This window comes from Mauremys mutica, chromosome 4 (assembly GCF_020497125.1).
Source record: "Mauremys mutica isolate MM-2020 ecotype Southern chromosome 4, ASM2049712v1, whole genome shotgun sequence".
In the NCBI taxonomy this organism is placed as follows: Eukaryota; Metazoa; Chordata; order Testudines; family Geoemydidae; genus Mauremys; species Mauremys mutica.
The window spans coordinates 69317813-69333520 of record NC_059075.1 but is presented as its reverse complement, the minus strand read 5'-3'; the positions used below and the strand labels follow the sequence as shown (position 1 = coordinate 69333520).

At 47.8% G+C, this 15708-nt stretch overlaps 1 protein-coding gene across 5 annotated transcripts in view; it reads right to left on the bottom strand.

Annotated features, from left to right (window-relative positions):
- The window catches only part of PLEKHH1 (pleckstrin homology, MyTH4 and FERM domain containing H1), an 88521-nt gene that overhangs the window by 44530 nt on the left and 28283 nt on the right, over window positions 1–15708 (bottom strand). For all 5 annotated transcript variants that reach the window (XM_045014326.1, XM_045014328.1, XM_045014329.1 and 2 more), the window contains exons 5-7: window positions 12912–12995; window positions 10314–10395; window positions 2677–3689 (exon numbers count right to left, since the gene is read on the bottom strand). In XM_045014326.1, coding sequence (XP_044870261.1) covers window positions 2677–3689; window positions 10314–10395; window positions 12912–12995 — 1179 coding nt within the window. The remainder of the gene's footprint in view (window positions 1–2676; window positions 3690–10313; window positions 10396–12911; window positions 12996–15708) is intronic.

Here is a 15708-nt window from a genome sequence, read left to right as displayed (position 1 = left end):
TCAAATAATATATAATATTACGCATAAAAATACATGAAAATAGCATTAAGGTTGGAAAATCAAGCACTCAAAATTTAGGATATGCCAATATTCAGGTTAACCATATGCATTATAATACAGTCGTTAATTACATAAGCACATGCTATTTTTTCCATAGGATCCCTGCTTCATTCAGTGCACAGCACAAACAGTACTCACTGAATGAGTAACTATTCAATAGTTTGGTTTCTCCTCATTGTTCACTGGGTGGCCTGATGTCTTATTTAATACACACAGTTCAAATCTGGCTCTGAAGACAATTATTAAATTCCTTATGGAAATTCTATGGCACTCATCACTACAGCATCTGAGATTTTCACAAACTTTAATTAATTTATCTTCACAACAACGTTGTGAGATGAGTGGGTGGTTGTATCCCCATTTTACAGGTGGGAAATTGAGGCATAGAGCAATCAAGGTCAAAAGTGTCCACTAATTTTGGGTGCCCCACTTGAGACACTTAGGACCTGATTTTTCAGCGAGTTTAGCATTACACAGCACTTTATATGTTCAAAGCAGAGCTCCCATTGACTTCAGTTGCAGCTGTTAGTGCTGAGCATTTTTGCAAATCAGACCCCATGGGCACCCAGAAAATGAGGAATGGAGTTAGTGACCACCTGTGAAAAGTTAGGGTTAAGTCAGTGGTGCCCAAACTTTTCCTGTCATGCCCACCAGGGCCGCCCAGAGAGGGGGGCAAGTGGGGCAATTTGCCCCAGGCCCCGGGCCCTGTAGGGGCCCCCATGAGAATATAGTATTCTATAGTATTGCAACTTTTTTTTAATGGAAGGGGCCCCTGAAATTGCTTTGCCCCGGGCCCCCTGAATCCTCTGGGCGGCCCTGATGCCCACCCTTACTAATAATGCAATCTGTCCGCATGCCCCCTCTGTTCCTGCACAGTTGGCTAAGCAGAGGAGCTTGGGCTGAAGGCAGAGCTGGGGCTAGAGACAGTGCTGGCCAGGGGGTGAACAGAGAATGAGGGCAGAGCTGGGCTGGGGGAAGAGCGGAGCTGCGGATGGGGCTGGAGCAGAGGGGTGCAGTTAGGGTGACCAGATGTCCCGATTTTATAGGGACAGTCCCAATTTTGTGGGCTTGTTCTCATACAGGCACCTATTACCCCCGTCTCCTGTCCCGATTTTTCACACTTGCTATCTGGTCATCCTAGGTGGAGCAGAGCTGCAGCTGGGACTGGACTGGGGACAGAGCAGGGCTGGGGGGGCACTTCCTCCCTGTCCCCCATGGGGGATGGCCTGCCCCCCCAAGTTCCACTCTCTGAATGTTCCTCCATGCCCCCCTACCCCAGGGGACCACACTCCAGTTTGGGGACCACTTTTTTAAGTGACTCAACTAGCATCACACAGGAACTCTATGGCAGAGGCAGAGATAAAACCCAGTTCTCCAAGGCAGCATTCAACAACCTTAACCATGAGACCGTCCTTTCTCTTCCTGCAATCCCCTGCCTCATTCGCCACACACCTCCCAAATTCTGAAACCAGTCAGGCTGGAATCCTACAGACAACAGCCTCCTTTATAATACAACCCTGATTCATCTGCACAGAAGGCTCATCCTAGGCACTGAATAAAGGAGGGGTCCTGTGAAAAAAATTGTATGTGATCATGTAATTAAAAGCTATGTCTGTACTACAAGCTGGGGGCATGATTACCAGTGCGCATACACATCCTCATGGTAGCTCAATGAGAGCTAGTGCGAGTTGCGCACACGAGCTGGGAATTACATCCCTCACTCATAATATAGACGTAGCTGACTGTATCATAAAGCACATGCACAAGGGGGCCAAATTAAGGTTGCACAGGCAACCTTAATTCTGACAATTCCTAACTTTTGAGAGCTTAACTTTCCAACCTTAAAAATGTTCTTTTAATGAAGTTTGTGTGTGTCATTTCCTGGATTTTTAAAAAACAAACTAAATAAACACCCAGATGGTTCCTCAGCAGGGTTGGAACATTTAGATACCACACAGACCTCTGCCACTTAAACTAATGGAGTAACTGGTAGTAATAGCTGTAGGCTGTTATCTTCTATGTGGGCTGCACACTAGAGGGGGACGAGACATATGCTTTGCCAGTGGCACACTTTACTTTTGGTGATAGCAGAATAAAGTTGAGACTTTGGAATATGGAGCTCCTTTTCAGATTCTGGAGGGAAGCATTCTCTAGTGGTGACAGATCCTTCTGACCCTGTCTCCTACAACAGTCTGTCCCAGTGCTATTTCTCCCCTTCCCACCTATTCGGCTTGTAATTTCACATGGGGACAGAATTAAGGATGAACCTTCAACTGTAGATTTGCATTTCTTGATTTTGGGTTTGATCTCTCAAGATTAATATTTCTTTGGTGGGATTTTTTTCCAGAGAATCTTTTGCTTTTGTTTTTTTAAAGAAAAGAAAAGAATAAAAGTTTCCAATGTGAACAGTATGTTCCATTATCTAGAACTATTTGGCTTGATAAAGATGGCTGCCTTCATAAGTTAACTAAGGTTGCCAGAAGCCAAACAGTCCAGATAAAGGTCACTATAAGCCTTCACCTAGGCAACACAAGCCCGACCTTTATTGACAGAGGCACCCAAGTACTGATGAAAGGTAAGCAGAACAGTATATGTAGTGCCACCTGCATTTCTTACCCAGGATGGGAACCTGTGCAGTGGTGGAGTAGGAGGTTTGCCTCCTGGGTCTAGTGGTCCCGCTTCAGAATTTCCAGCTTCATTTTTGCCTGAACCAGGATGCTGATCAATCTTCACACCCATCCCAGCCTCTTCCCCCACTGGGCATCCATCTGTCTCCATCTTCTCTGGCAGCTCATCATCATCAATGTCTGTCTCCTCCACTTGTGCAGGACACAGTGTTGAGGTTGTTATGGGCTGGAAGGTGCCAACCTCTAGGCGCATTACATTATGGAAGCAATCAGCACCTGGCTGGGGTTGGCTGTAATGTCTCTTTGCTAGCTGGATACTGTCTCTTGGGGTGCTGGGTGTCCGGATTTTTGGGAGAGTCAGACTATTGCCTAGTCCACATTCCCTCCCTGGAAAGCTTGGCTGTGTTGAAGTAATGGGTGATGGCAAATCCAGTGTTGGCTCTGCAGTTGGGAGACAGCCATCAGGGGTACTCATCATCTCCCCTGAGGAAGAGGAGTCCAGCCTGTGAGAGCGGAACTTGGCACTCAGCTCATCTGAGGAGTTTCCCAGCTCTGATGCCATCTGATCTGAGGTGCTTAGAGAGTTCTGGTTTCTCCCCAAGGAAGACTGGAAAGCCAGGGCTTCAAGGACACTTGTGGACTCAACGGCGAGGTCCAGTAGTGTGGGATCAGGGCACCCTGAGCTAGTGTCAGAGATTACAGTAGGGAATGTATCTTTCTCTAAAGAGGGCTTCCAGTTTGATGGGTCAGGAATGACCCTGAGCATGTTCTGTGAGGGCAAGGATTTATTGTCTTCTTCTGCAATGGAGGCTTCATCAATAAGGATCATACCTGGTGTAGGGGGAACACCTTTAGCAGCTTTTCCCGGACACTCCTGTTTGACACCCGTCCCAAGGAACATGGACTTCTGGTCTGGTTTCTCAAGCAAGGTTGACAATAGCATTTTGGGCACCAAAGGGTTATAGCTCCAAATAGATTCAATAGGAGGGATGGTTGTTAGATCTAAAAAGAAAGAAGGAGGATGGTTAGGGCATTTAAATGTTTTTAGGTTTTAATGTCCAAAGTGTTGCTTGTTAGGACGACTTCATGTCAGATGTATTTCAGCCACTGGGTATGTTTACACTGCATGTGGGAGGAAATCTCCCAGAGCAGGTCCACAGACTTACATTAGCAGGGCTAGCATTAGCATACTAAAACCAGTGTTTAATTTGTGTCAGGGCTTAGCCCCAGCACCTGTAGGCTTGCCACATCAGTTATTAAATTTAAGAAATTGCTTGAGACCCAGGACCTAATTGCTTGAGCCCCAGCACCTCTTTTCATTACAAATTAAGCACTGACTAAAAATAACTGTGTAGATGTTGTGGCTTGGGCTCTCAAGTTGCGGGGTGGAGAAAGTAGGCTTGAGTGCCTGAGCTGCAGCCCAAATCACAATGTCAAAGCAATGTCTACACAGGTATTTTTAGCGCAGTAGCATGAACCCTGCAAACATAAGTCTATGGACCCAGGCTGGGAGGCTCACTCCCAGATGCAGTGTAGACATATTCCTTGGAACAGACCAATGGTCCAGCTATAATAGTGTCCTTTCTCTGACAGCAGCCAATACCCTGTGGATCAGAGGGAAGAGAAATGCCTCCAGTAACTTATATACCCATGCAACATTATGTCACAGGTGAGCTAATGGGCCGGAACCTCAGCTGGTGTACATCTGTATAGCCCCTGTGATTTCAGTGGAGCTACACTACATTAAACTAGAAGAGTATCTGGCTTGATTTCCTTCTATCCCCATCTGGTGATCAGTGGATGCCCTGAAGCATGAAGATTTGAGAGCCTTTGTAACTATTACCACCAGCTAAAGATGCTACCTTCATTCATATGAATGTCTAAATTCCTTTAAAAACTTTCTAAGCTGTTTTCCCCAATAATATCCATGGTATCAAGTATCTTAAATGTATAATATGGTTTGTTCATAAGAATTTCCTTTTTTAGGTTTATGTTTGCATTCTGTGTGTTGTGTTACAGGATGGGATAAACGGGAATGCCTGGTTGGCCTTCCAAATTTCCTTTATTTAATGTCTATACAATACAGGGGTTCTCAAACTGGGGGTCACGAGCAGGGCCGGCTCCAGAGCCCAGCGGGGCAAGCACCCGCCTGGGGCGGCCCTTTCCCGGGGGGGCGGCAGGCTGGGCCGGCGGACCTGCCGCAGTCATGCCTGCGGGAGGTCCACCGGAGCCCCGGGAGCAGCGGACCTGCCGCAGGCATGACTGCGGAGGGGACGCTTGGCAGGCGGCTCCAGTGGACCTCCCGCAGGCATGACTGCGGACGGTTCGCTGGTCCCGCGGCTCGGCTGGACCTCCCGCAGGCATGCCTGCGGCAGCTCAACCAGAGCCGCCGGACCAGCGAACCGCCCGCAGCTGCGGGAGGTCCAGCCGAGCTGCGCGACCAGCGGACCCTCCGCAGTCATGCCCGCGGGAGGTCCGCTGCTCCCGCGGCTCGGGGGCGCCTCCCGGGCATGACTGCTTGGGGCGGCCAAATTTGTAGAGCCGCCCCTGGTCACGAGGTTATTACATGGGGGGTCGCGAGCGGTCAGCCTCCACCCCAAACCCCGCTTTGCCTCCAGCATTTATAATGGTGTAAAATATATAAAAAAGTGTTTTTAATTTATTAGGGGGGTCGCACTCAGAGGCTTGCTGTGTGAAAAGGGGTCACCAGTACAAAAGTTTGAGAACTACTGATATAATACCTCTGCTCTGTCATTTCTTTCTCTTCTCTTCCATACTGCGTAGTCTTAAGGACTATCTGAATGCTATAGATACCTTCTAATGGCATCAGTGAGGGTGTGGAGAAGGATGGCATACCCCTGCTCAAGTAGCAGGAGATTTGGCCTACAAACCCCCCTAAGTCAGGGATATCCATGGGGAGGCCATGGGCCTCCTTAGTGCCTCGTGCCTTTATGGGAACATCATGGGAACACACAATCATGCAACTACCCAGTAGTCATTGACTCTGATCCTACCCTCTGGAGATGCAGTGAGTTTTAGACTATGAAGGGGCATTGTGAGTAGGTTAATGGTGAAAAAATAATACTTTGCATTTATATAGAGCTTGTCAGCCAAATTAATACTCCAAAATGCTTTACAAAACTGGTGGAATAAGCAAATATATGCCCCCAGGTCACACAGCAAGTCTGTGGTGGGAACAGAACACAGAGCACTTGCCTCTCAGCACTGCTCTTAGGTCATTAGCTCAGAGCTACTCTAATGGCAGGACTGGTATTAACTTTTCACTGAATAACTGTGGAGCTGGTGAGGGAATAGCACCTCAGAGGGCAGCCATGTCTCCATCCTGATCCCTCCCCTAAGTGTAGGGCCTGATCTGAACAATGCCTTTATGTGAGTTTGAAAAAGGAAGTGCGGAAACTGCTCATTGAACCTCTCTAGGCCAGATCTGATAGGGTTTCAGCCTTTCTGCCCAGGAGGGCCAAAGAAATGATCTGGCCCCCATCTTTTTAATCTTTTCTCAGACAGAAACCCACACCCTACTCCTAAATGTCTAATAATTTCAGATGCTCTTCTCTGGACCTTCTGCAAAATCCTGACAGCCTAGAAAATTTTGTGTAGGGTCTGCAATAGAATGGGAAATTACATGGATCATTTCAGGTCTTCTCATAACCTTGCCATTTATATTGTGTCTTCTGTCCCAGAGAACCAGATTCCAAGATGCTTTAGATAGAAATTATATACATATGAATATCCAGGAACAACAACATATAATTGATAATGGTGCCTGACTATCACAGACTTCACAAGCCTTGCTCAGCTGCCCGCGGGGTTTACAAGGTCACTGCAAATTGAAACAGTACACGGACGGAGGACAGGACAAAGGGTAAGGGAAATTATTGCTGATTGTGGAGAGAATAAGGATGGGATCCACAAAGGGACTTAAGCATTGCAACACTGAGTGTCATGGCACTTAACTTTTAGGCTCCTAGAAAATCATAGGAATACACTACAATCCACAAAGCCTGAATTAAGTGCCTCGGGTCCTTATACAATGAATGGGGAGAGATAGACACCTTAGAATGTGATCCACAAAGCCAGCATGCTAGACATGGTGCCACCTAAACTAGCTAATGGGAGATGCCGATGACAAGGGTGTGTGCAAAGCCCCACCCCCCTCAAGGCATTCCGCACCTATGTTTGGGCTGCACGGAGGCAACTATCTCTGTTTAGCAATCCCTAAGGTGTTTCTTACAGGAATGAGTTAGGTGCCTGCCTCATGCCACATAAAACAGCTGGACAAAGAGCAGGGGGTTCTACTGTCTGTCTTATGACTTTTAGCCCAAGGGTTAGAACACTGACCTGAGACATGGGAAACCCAGGTTCAAGTCCCCCCCTCTCTGCTAGAAAGGTAGAAAGGATTTGAACAGGAGTCTCTAACCACTGAACTATCGGATATTCTCATGTGGGGTTCCTTCAGTCTCTCCTCTTGAAGCTAGGGTGACCAGACGTCCCGATTTTATCGGGACTGTCCCGATATTTGCTTGTTTGTCCCATGTCCCGACCGATGTTCGGTCGGGACACTGGACAAACAAACAATTTTGCCCTCTGCTCCGGCACACAGGTGGAGCCGGAGGGGCTCTCTCCCGCCCCCCCCCCCAATTCCGCCCCCTCCTTCCCCCATTGGATCCCTCCCCAAATCCCCATCCCCCTCACTGCCCCATTGGATCCCAAGCCAGGCCTGGAGAGGAGATGCCCCTGTGCAGCAGTCTGGGCACACGGGCCATGGCCGGCTGGGGCTGGGAGCGCTGCAGTGCAGCGCGGAGGCTGCTCCAGCCCTGCAGCCTGCGGGGCAGCACGGTGGGCCTGGGGGCAGCGCGGAGCGGGCAGGGCCCGGGTGGGCAGCGCGGCCCGGGGGCGTGGGCACCAGAAACACGTGGCGGAGAGAGGCTGTGGGAGTGAGACTTGTCCCAGGCGGGGCAGCCAGCGGACAAGGGCGAGGAGCCAGTTGGGGTCCCCCCGTACCGATAAACTTCCCCGTCGTTGCCAGGGAGCTCCGCGCCTCTCCCGCTCGGCTGCGCTCCAGTGGCTCCTTCCCGGCAGGGTGGTGGCCGCCCATCTGGGAAGGAGCCGCTGGAGCACAGCCGAGCAGGAGAGGCGCGGGGCTCCCCGCTGGCGGTGGGATGCGCCACATGTGCCCAGGGCGGGAAGGAGCCGCTGGAGCGCAGCCAAGCGGGAGAGGCGCGGGGCTCCCCGCCAGCGGCGGGACGTGCCACATGTGCCCGGGGCGGGCCGGGGGGCGGGGGGCGGGGCCGGGGGGCGGGGGGCGGGAGGCTCTGCGGGGAGGGCAGCGCGATCCCACAGCGCGGACGGGGCCTGCTAATGCCCCCGGCCCCTACGAAACTGCTTTTTCTTTTCTTTTTTTCTCCGCCGCCTTTTTTTTTTTGCTCCCCCCCATGCATCCCAATATTTCATCCCTGTGATCTGGTCACCCTACTTGAAGCTGTTCCACTGTGGACAACTAATGAAGACATGATTGGCGCACTAACCACTGGGATATACCACCATTCTCTCTCTCTCTCTCTCACAATGGAACAGTCCTGGAACTTATGTGATTAAATCTAAGGCTTAGGCCCCTAGATACCTTTGCGGATCTGAGCCTAAAACCCACATTCTTGAGAAATGTCACAGGGTGACTGGCCCTTTGAGAGGGAGCGGAGCCCTGTGCAGCTGTGACTGATCACCTGCTGCCCCACTGGGCTTAGGGGAAGGCACCTGGGTCTGCAGCAGAAGGCAATAAGAGAGGAAGCTGCATAACAGTTTGAGACAGTAGGGGAATAAGACTGCAGCCTGCCCAGCCCAAAAGCAGGGAAGACCTAGAATGAAGATGGAAGGCTTGGATCCTCTCTTGTGGGAACACCCAGAACTAAGTTTGAGATACTGGGCGGAGTGTGGGAGTGGCCTGGGGAGAGGATTACTAGGACTGAGTGTTTCTGAATTGTATATGCATAAATTAGACCCATTAGGGGAATGTTTTAAGGACTCTGGACTGGCAGACTTATTTAAGGAGCCCTGAAGATGGAAGGCAGGGTGCTGTTCTAGGCAGGTATGTCCTCTTACTAGATATAAAGGAACAAGGACCACCAGTGCGTTACCCTAGAGGCACAAGGAACTGATTGTGACATCCATCCAGTCCTAATATGATCCCTGTATAAATTCTCCCCAACCTGACATCAGTGTAACTCTGCAAAAATGCCATTCATATGAAATATTATGCTATGTTTCCAGGTTCCCAGGAATGTTGGGAGATGCCAGTAGATGAAGCTGTTAATATCAGCATGGCTGGCTGCAAAAGATTTATCTGTCTACTGGGGCCTCTCAATTTAGCCTGGCACAGTGAGTTTGTGCAATTAGGTGGGGTAGGGGTTGGGTGGGCAGTGCTGAGCTGTCTGCTGTTCAATGGGTTGGGATCCAGGGAACACTTAATACTAGATTATTAATGCAGCTTACCAGCCATTCTGTCTGTGTAAACAGCCAGAGCCAGAGGGGATGAGAGAAACCCACTTGCAAAGCACCTGACCGGAAGTGTGCTGGGATTTGGCGAGAACTTTGCATGGTTTCCCTGGTGCTGGAGGGGTGGGGGCAGGGGCATAAAACATCTCAGAATAAGAGCTTAGCAGGAGAGAAATGCTCCCTATCTGCCTAGTGCAAATCTAGGTCACCTGTTCCCATTTCTAGACTTCATTTTTTTTAATGGACTCAATTTAGGCTAGGAAAATTGGGGAAAAAGAAATTTCCTCCTTTTAAAGAAGAAAGTCTTCTCTCTAGCCACAGAAAAGGTCAGGGATGCTGGAAAAATGTGTATAGTGGGGGTGCTGAGAGCCACTGAACCAAACTGTAAACGCTGTATATGATGGAAATCACTTCACGCCGGGGGTGCAGTAGCACCCCTAGTTCCAGCATCTATGGAACAGGTTCAGCAAAGGCACAGGCAATGTAAGCTTCTTCCACCCTCATCTGCCAAAATGCCTCAACCTTGTGCCAGAGGGAACACTCTCCTCCCTACCCCCAGAGCAATGAGGAGAGTTCAGTCTCCTTGGCTCAGTCAGTCCTTACTTCCTTTCTGGTAAGATGTCAACAAGAAGTCCAATAGTGCCACTTGTGATGGTGACTCTCTGGCAATGTGGATGCCTCTACCCGGGGAGGAAGTACAGTGAAATTCATCAAGGACTTGATCTTGCGCTACTGAAGTCAATGAAGGTTTTGCCAATGACAGCCTTGACTCCCTGAGCAAAAGGACCAGCCAAGCCCATTAGTTTGGAAGCAGTCACAGCCTCCTAAACCAGAGGTCCAAGATTCAGGCCCCACTGGAATCCAATAAGGAGCATTGTTACGATAAAAGCATCTTGCCGTCTATAGCTTCTTCCATCCAGATGGTTTTACAAACATTGATATAATTAAGTCTCACAGGTAAGCATTGTTGTTCACATTTCAAAAATGGGCAATTAAGGAACAGAGGTCATGCCACTTACCCAAGTCATACTTACTAATCTATGGCAGCACCCATGATTCTTGACTACCAGTCCTCAGCTGTTTACTAGGTTACAATTCCAAAGTGAACATATTTACCTTGTAATGCATCCTGAAGGGCTTCAATTTGCTCTGTCAGCCTCTGATTACGGTTTTTCAGGTGGTAATTTTCTAGCTCAAGCTATGAAACAATAATAAAAACTGAAAAAAATTATTTAAACACTCTCCCCAACATCAAGAAGTGTTTAGGTCTCTGACTGCAATTAAGTCTCAAGATAAGAACAAGAAAAAGAACAGATAAATTTAACTTTAAGCTCTGAAGCCCTTCTCAGCAGCAGCTTCTGCCAGTTGGAATAGTCCTTCTGCACCTAACCACTCTTCCCAGATATCCTTGGAAAGCACCTTTCTTCTCCCCTGCATAGGCCTCATCATTTTTCTCTCTCTGCTATTATTTATAATTTACCTGTAAGATATTTTGGGAAACAATTGGTAGGAAAGAGACAGCTAAACTACTATTACTTGGGAGTGTCAGCTTTCCTTCCTCTTGCACACACTGTAATGGGATCCCCCCTATGCCAGGAGGGACGGGGTGGGAAAGACATGAAGTTAACCCCAACAAATATATATTCAAGGGAGGGGAAAGAAACACATCACAGCGAATAATCTGGGCAGTACTAAAGAGACTGGGGACTCTCACCCAAACACAGGGTTCCACATAAAGAATCCCTGCACCACCTATAGGTGTAAAGCACCATGCTAACAACTTCCTTCCTGAAACAAGTTGAGAAATCCAAAGTTTGGAGATGCATGTGTGGCCTCAATCCCAGGAGTAAAGAGTTACTGAGTCTTTTAAAAAGTGCTTTCAGATGGGACAGCAGGAACCTGATCCAGTGCTCACTGAAGTCAGTGGAAAGAATCCCATTGACTTCAGTGGGCATTGGAATGAGATAAAGGCCCAGGAGCTCAGAGGGGTTTGGAAGAGAAGGGAAGGGCAGACATGAGGGAATGCCATGTTGGAGGAAAACAGTGTCAGACAGAATTAGTAACTTTAAGGAAAGAGCAGGAAATAAAATGGCTATAAGCCAGGTGCTGCCTCGAGAGGAATGACAGGAACTGCATCTCGGGATTCACAGAAGAGGGTGATGATGGGGAAGTCTTTGCTTCCTCTGAATGAGAGAACAATTTACTTCAAATTCTGGTTCTTGGAGGTAGAAATCTGATCATGGCAACTCAGCACCAGTTTACTGCTTTAGGCAAACTTTGCCCAAATCAGTAAATTGTCCTAAGTCAAGAGGACAGAGGATCTGCCCATGCATCATGAGCTGTGTGCTGTGGCAAACATTAACTCCTTTGTGGCAGTGAATATCTTTACTCCTGGGGAAATTCTGTACCAAAAAATTAAAAATTCTGTGCACAATATTTTCAAATTCTGCAAAATTCGGCATATTTTATTTGTCAAAATAACACAATATAATCACACCATGTTTCAATTATTTTTGGTCATTTATTTCAAAATACCTGTCAGCAAGTATGTCTGTAACAATACAGACAACAAAAAAGATTCAGGACAAATAGACTCCTTACTAGGCATATTAATACAGAACTCTGAGTAATAATTCATTTAAACTTCAATGAGTCGGGTAACAGAGGAACTGAGGGAGAGGGAAGTAATTGCTGGGAAGAAGCCTGGGTGTGAACTTGGAGGGTTGTTGGGTATGGGTGGGAAAAGTATAGAACAGGGGTTTTTTTTGGGCGGGGGGGGGGAGGGAATGTTAGGGAGCTTCCCCCTGCAGGCCCTGGCTGACCCCTGGCCTCTCCCATTCATTCAGGCACATCTGCTCCGTCCCCATGTGTCCCTGGACGCTCATGTGTCCCTCCACTCCCACTCAGACCCCATGTGGCCCTGCCCCCCCTTTCCCTGCCCCCAAGTGTCTCTCTGCACGATTCAGCCACCCACTGTCCGTATGTGGCCTTGTACCCCCTCCCCCATCCCCATGTGGCCCTGCGCCTCTACTCCCATTCAGCCCCTGCCCCAGTCTGTCCTCTCCCACTAGCCCTTATGAGCCCCTGTCTGACCCCCCAGCAGCCCCATGCTGTTTGTCTCCCCATAGCCCCTTTCTCCGGACCTAGCCCCACAGGCACTATGAAGAAGGCAGGTTCTTTCTCTTCCCTGGCTGGCCAGGAGCTGCTGCTCTGTTCTATTGCCACAGCGCCATCTGGTGAGCAAAAGGCAGAACTGCAGCAACTTTCCGGCAGAAGCTTTTTTCTGTGCAAAAAATTAAAAATATGCATGGCCCATTAACTATGCGCTGGTGCAGTGGTGTTGAATTCCCCCAGGAGTAAGCCAGTGTAGGAGAATACAAGCATTTAAGACAACATGAGAAGTTTCACTCAATGCAAGAAGAGACCTAACATCCAGAGTTTCTGTATGTAGATATCACCCACACTCCAGTTTGATGGCTGGCTAGTTAACTGGGTGGCACAATGGCTATGCCTTGAAGAGACCAAATTTTGTCAGTGACTTTAGAGAGCCCATCCTCCCTGTTGGCATAAGGCAGTGGTGCAGAATTCCCCCAGGAGTAATAATATCTTGCTTTTATCGTCCATACAAAGTGCTGAATCTTCAACTCCAGCAATATATAGAATCACCACTCCCAACTGCACACCACAGAAGTTGACAACAGGTTGGAGACTCACCTCTCTTAGCTTAAATGTTACCCACTCCTTGATCTTGGCAGCTTTGTCTTGAACAATTTTAGCTTCCTCAGCCCTCAACTGCTTCTGTGACAAAGAGAGGATTAAATGCATTATGGGAACATGGTCATGATGTTCCTAGTGGGTTACTGTAGCAGCAGTGGCTTATATACTGGAACTTCCATTCAGTGAAATGGTCCCAGGACTGAAGTGTAGTCAGATATTAATAAGCGACAAAGAGTCCTGTGGCACCTTATAGACTAACAGACGTATTGGAGCATAAGCGAAAGCCACAGGACTCTTTGTCGCTTTTTACAGAGCCAGACTAACATGGCTACCCATCTGATACTGAGATATTAATGCTCACTGGCCTCTGATATCAGGCCCCTTTAAGGTGTCTGGTGATTTCAAGATCCACTTGAGTAATTTTTGAAAATTTAGGCTAACAATACCAGGGTATCTGTTTTGGGGCCCTATTATATCTTGACCTAATTCCATCTTGGGCAATTACATTCTGCCTCCCAGAGTTTCATTTGTACATAGTCTTCTGCTCCTCTTACCCTACATTATTATGTAATGTTGTTGCTCTGTGGTGTTAAGTAACTGTAGTTTTCCACCCAATCAGTGGCTACATGTCAGTGGAGAATTAAACAATTCCCGTGTGTACCTTGTAAAATGTTTTTTCAGTCCTTTAGAATGAAGAGAATTCTATAAATGTCAATAATTCTATCTGGAGCTTAGAGGGCAGGTGTTAGAGTTGAAGGTTTAGGAAGGATGGTTACTCTGAAAGCCTGCAATCCCATCAAGGTCCCTGTGACACACAGCTGTTGCTCTCACTGAGAAACCAAAGTCAAAGTAATATATTCGGAGACAACAGGCCCAATACCTGAGCCTGGACACCACGGGGAGCACTGGTCTGTCTATAGGTGGGATATTGTCACAGAGTGACTGAGCCCCTTTTTAGGGAGGTGTCACACCTCCTGTGACTGAACTGGTGTATCCTAACTACCACTGATTAGGGGATGGGGTAGCATCTGGGGTCAGGAGATATAAGGAGGCCTGGGATCTAGGAAGGAAGAGAGACAGGCCAAAAGCAGACAGATGGAGACTCTGAAGCCAGAAGAGGGCCAAGGGAGTGTTCTGTGCCCACTGTCCTGTATAAGGGCAGGAAATGAAGTGAGAACTGAGGCTGAAGGAAGACACAGGCCTGCAGAGTGATAGAGGGAATGTTTCCTGCCAATCTCTGTGAGCACTGGACAGAGGGAAGGCCCTGGAGACTGATATGTGGCCACTGTCCTGTACGAGGGGTAGGGAACTGGGAAAGAACTCAGGAAGGATGTGAGAGTTCTGTTAAACCCAGGGCAGGCTGACTTATTTGTGTTTTTGCTTTGGTTGAGCCTCTAAAGTTTATCAGGAGATGATGGGGATAAGCCCAGCAACCTTCTATTTGAAGGAAGATTGGGGACTGAAGAAGAGTCAAAAGTGACAAAAGGCAGCAGAACCAGAGGCTCTGGTTTATGCCTTTGAGATGTGGGTCATCACAAACTATCCTGTGACAAAAGTGTTCTCAGCCCAAGACAGCACTGAAGTGTTTGGAGAGATCCTGGGACAGAAGGGGAACTGAGACTGGGTGCCTACCGGGCACCTTCCTGCCACGAGGGGAAACTCAAGGAGGATTTTACAGGTACGTTGTGTGTGTGTACAGTGTCTAGCATAGGTCCATGACCAGGTCTCCTAGATGCTACAATAATATTACTAAGAGTAAAGTTTGAGAAATCAAACAGGGAGTATTGTTCCCAAGTGACTGCCAGGGTAATGACACCATGCCATCAGCTTTGCAGTCACATCATTTTTCTCTTTTTCCCTTCTTAAGGGAAATTGCTGCTGAAAGATGCTAGATTGATACTGCTGGAAAGTGAAGGCCTCTGTTTAGCCTCAGATCAGGTATAGCATGGGTGGTGGCAGTGCAAGGGTCCCCACTCCAAAAATAGCTTAGATACCTTACAAGGAGAAACCAAGTCTAGGAGCTAGAGGGAGAAGTTCAGTCTCCCTGGCTCCTTCAGCCATTCGCCTCTCTACTGAAGCTGACAACAAAGGTGACAATTGCGATAATGGTTTTGTACCAAATCTGCTGGTGACTTTTGTAACATGGAGTCTAGTTCATTAGAAAGTAGGGATAGTAAATATGATCACTTGCTTCATTTTACACTCTCACAAAGTAAGAGAATAAAGGGTTCACTCAATCATTGGCCCATACAGATACAACAAATAAAAATAAAACTGGTACTTCATAGTTTTAATTGGTCTGTGCAACTCAGCACCGCAGCAGCACATCTAGTTCAGATACTGTTTCTGGGTTTAAATAGTCCTGGATAATTCTATGACCAAATAATTACTCTTACTTTAATATGCTTAACTACAAATGTTATCAAATCTCATGCTTCATGTCAGGGAGGTAGGATTTCTCCCCTCCCGCCTTGAGTACAGCATTGTAACATTTGCAATGTGTATTACTCTACTTATTTGCCTTCCTCTAAAGCATCAGGTGCCAGCCTCTGCTGGAGATGAGATTTCAGACTTGGTTGACCAGTGGTTTGATAAGACCTGGCAAATCCTATGTAATGCATTTTACATAGGCCTTTGAACATCCATGAAATGGTAATGTCCCGAGCTAGGTTCAGATCAGAGACATAATGGTAAGAGACTCAGTATCGTATTACCATACCCCAGAACCACTAAAATCTCTACACTTAGGAATTGAATCACTTAGACAACCAGAATGTCAAAGGCTGTTTTCAAT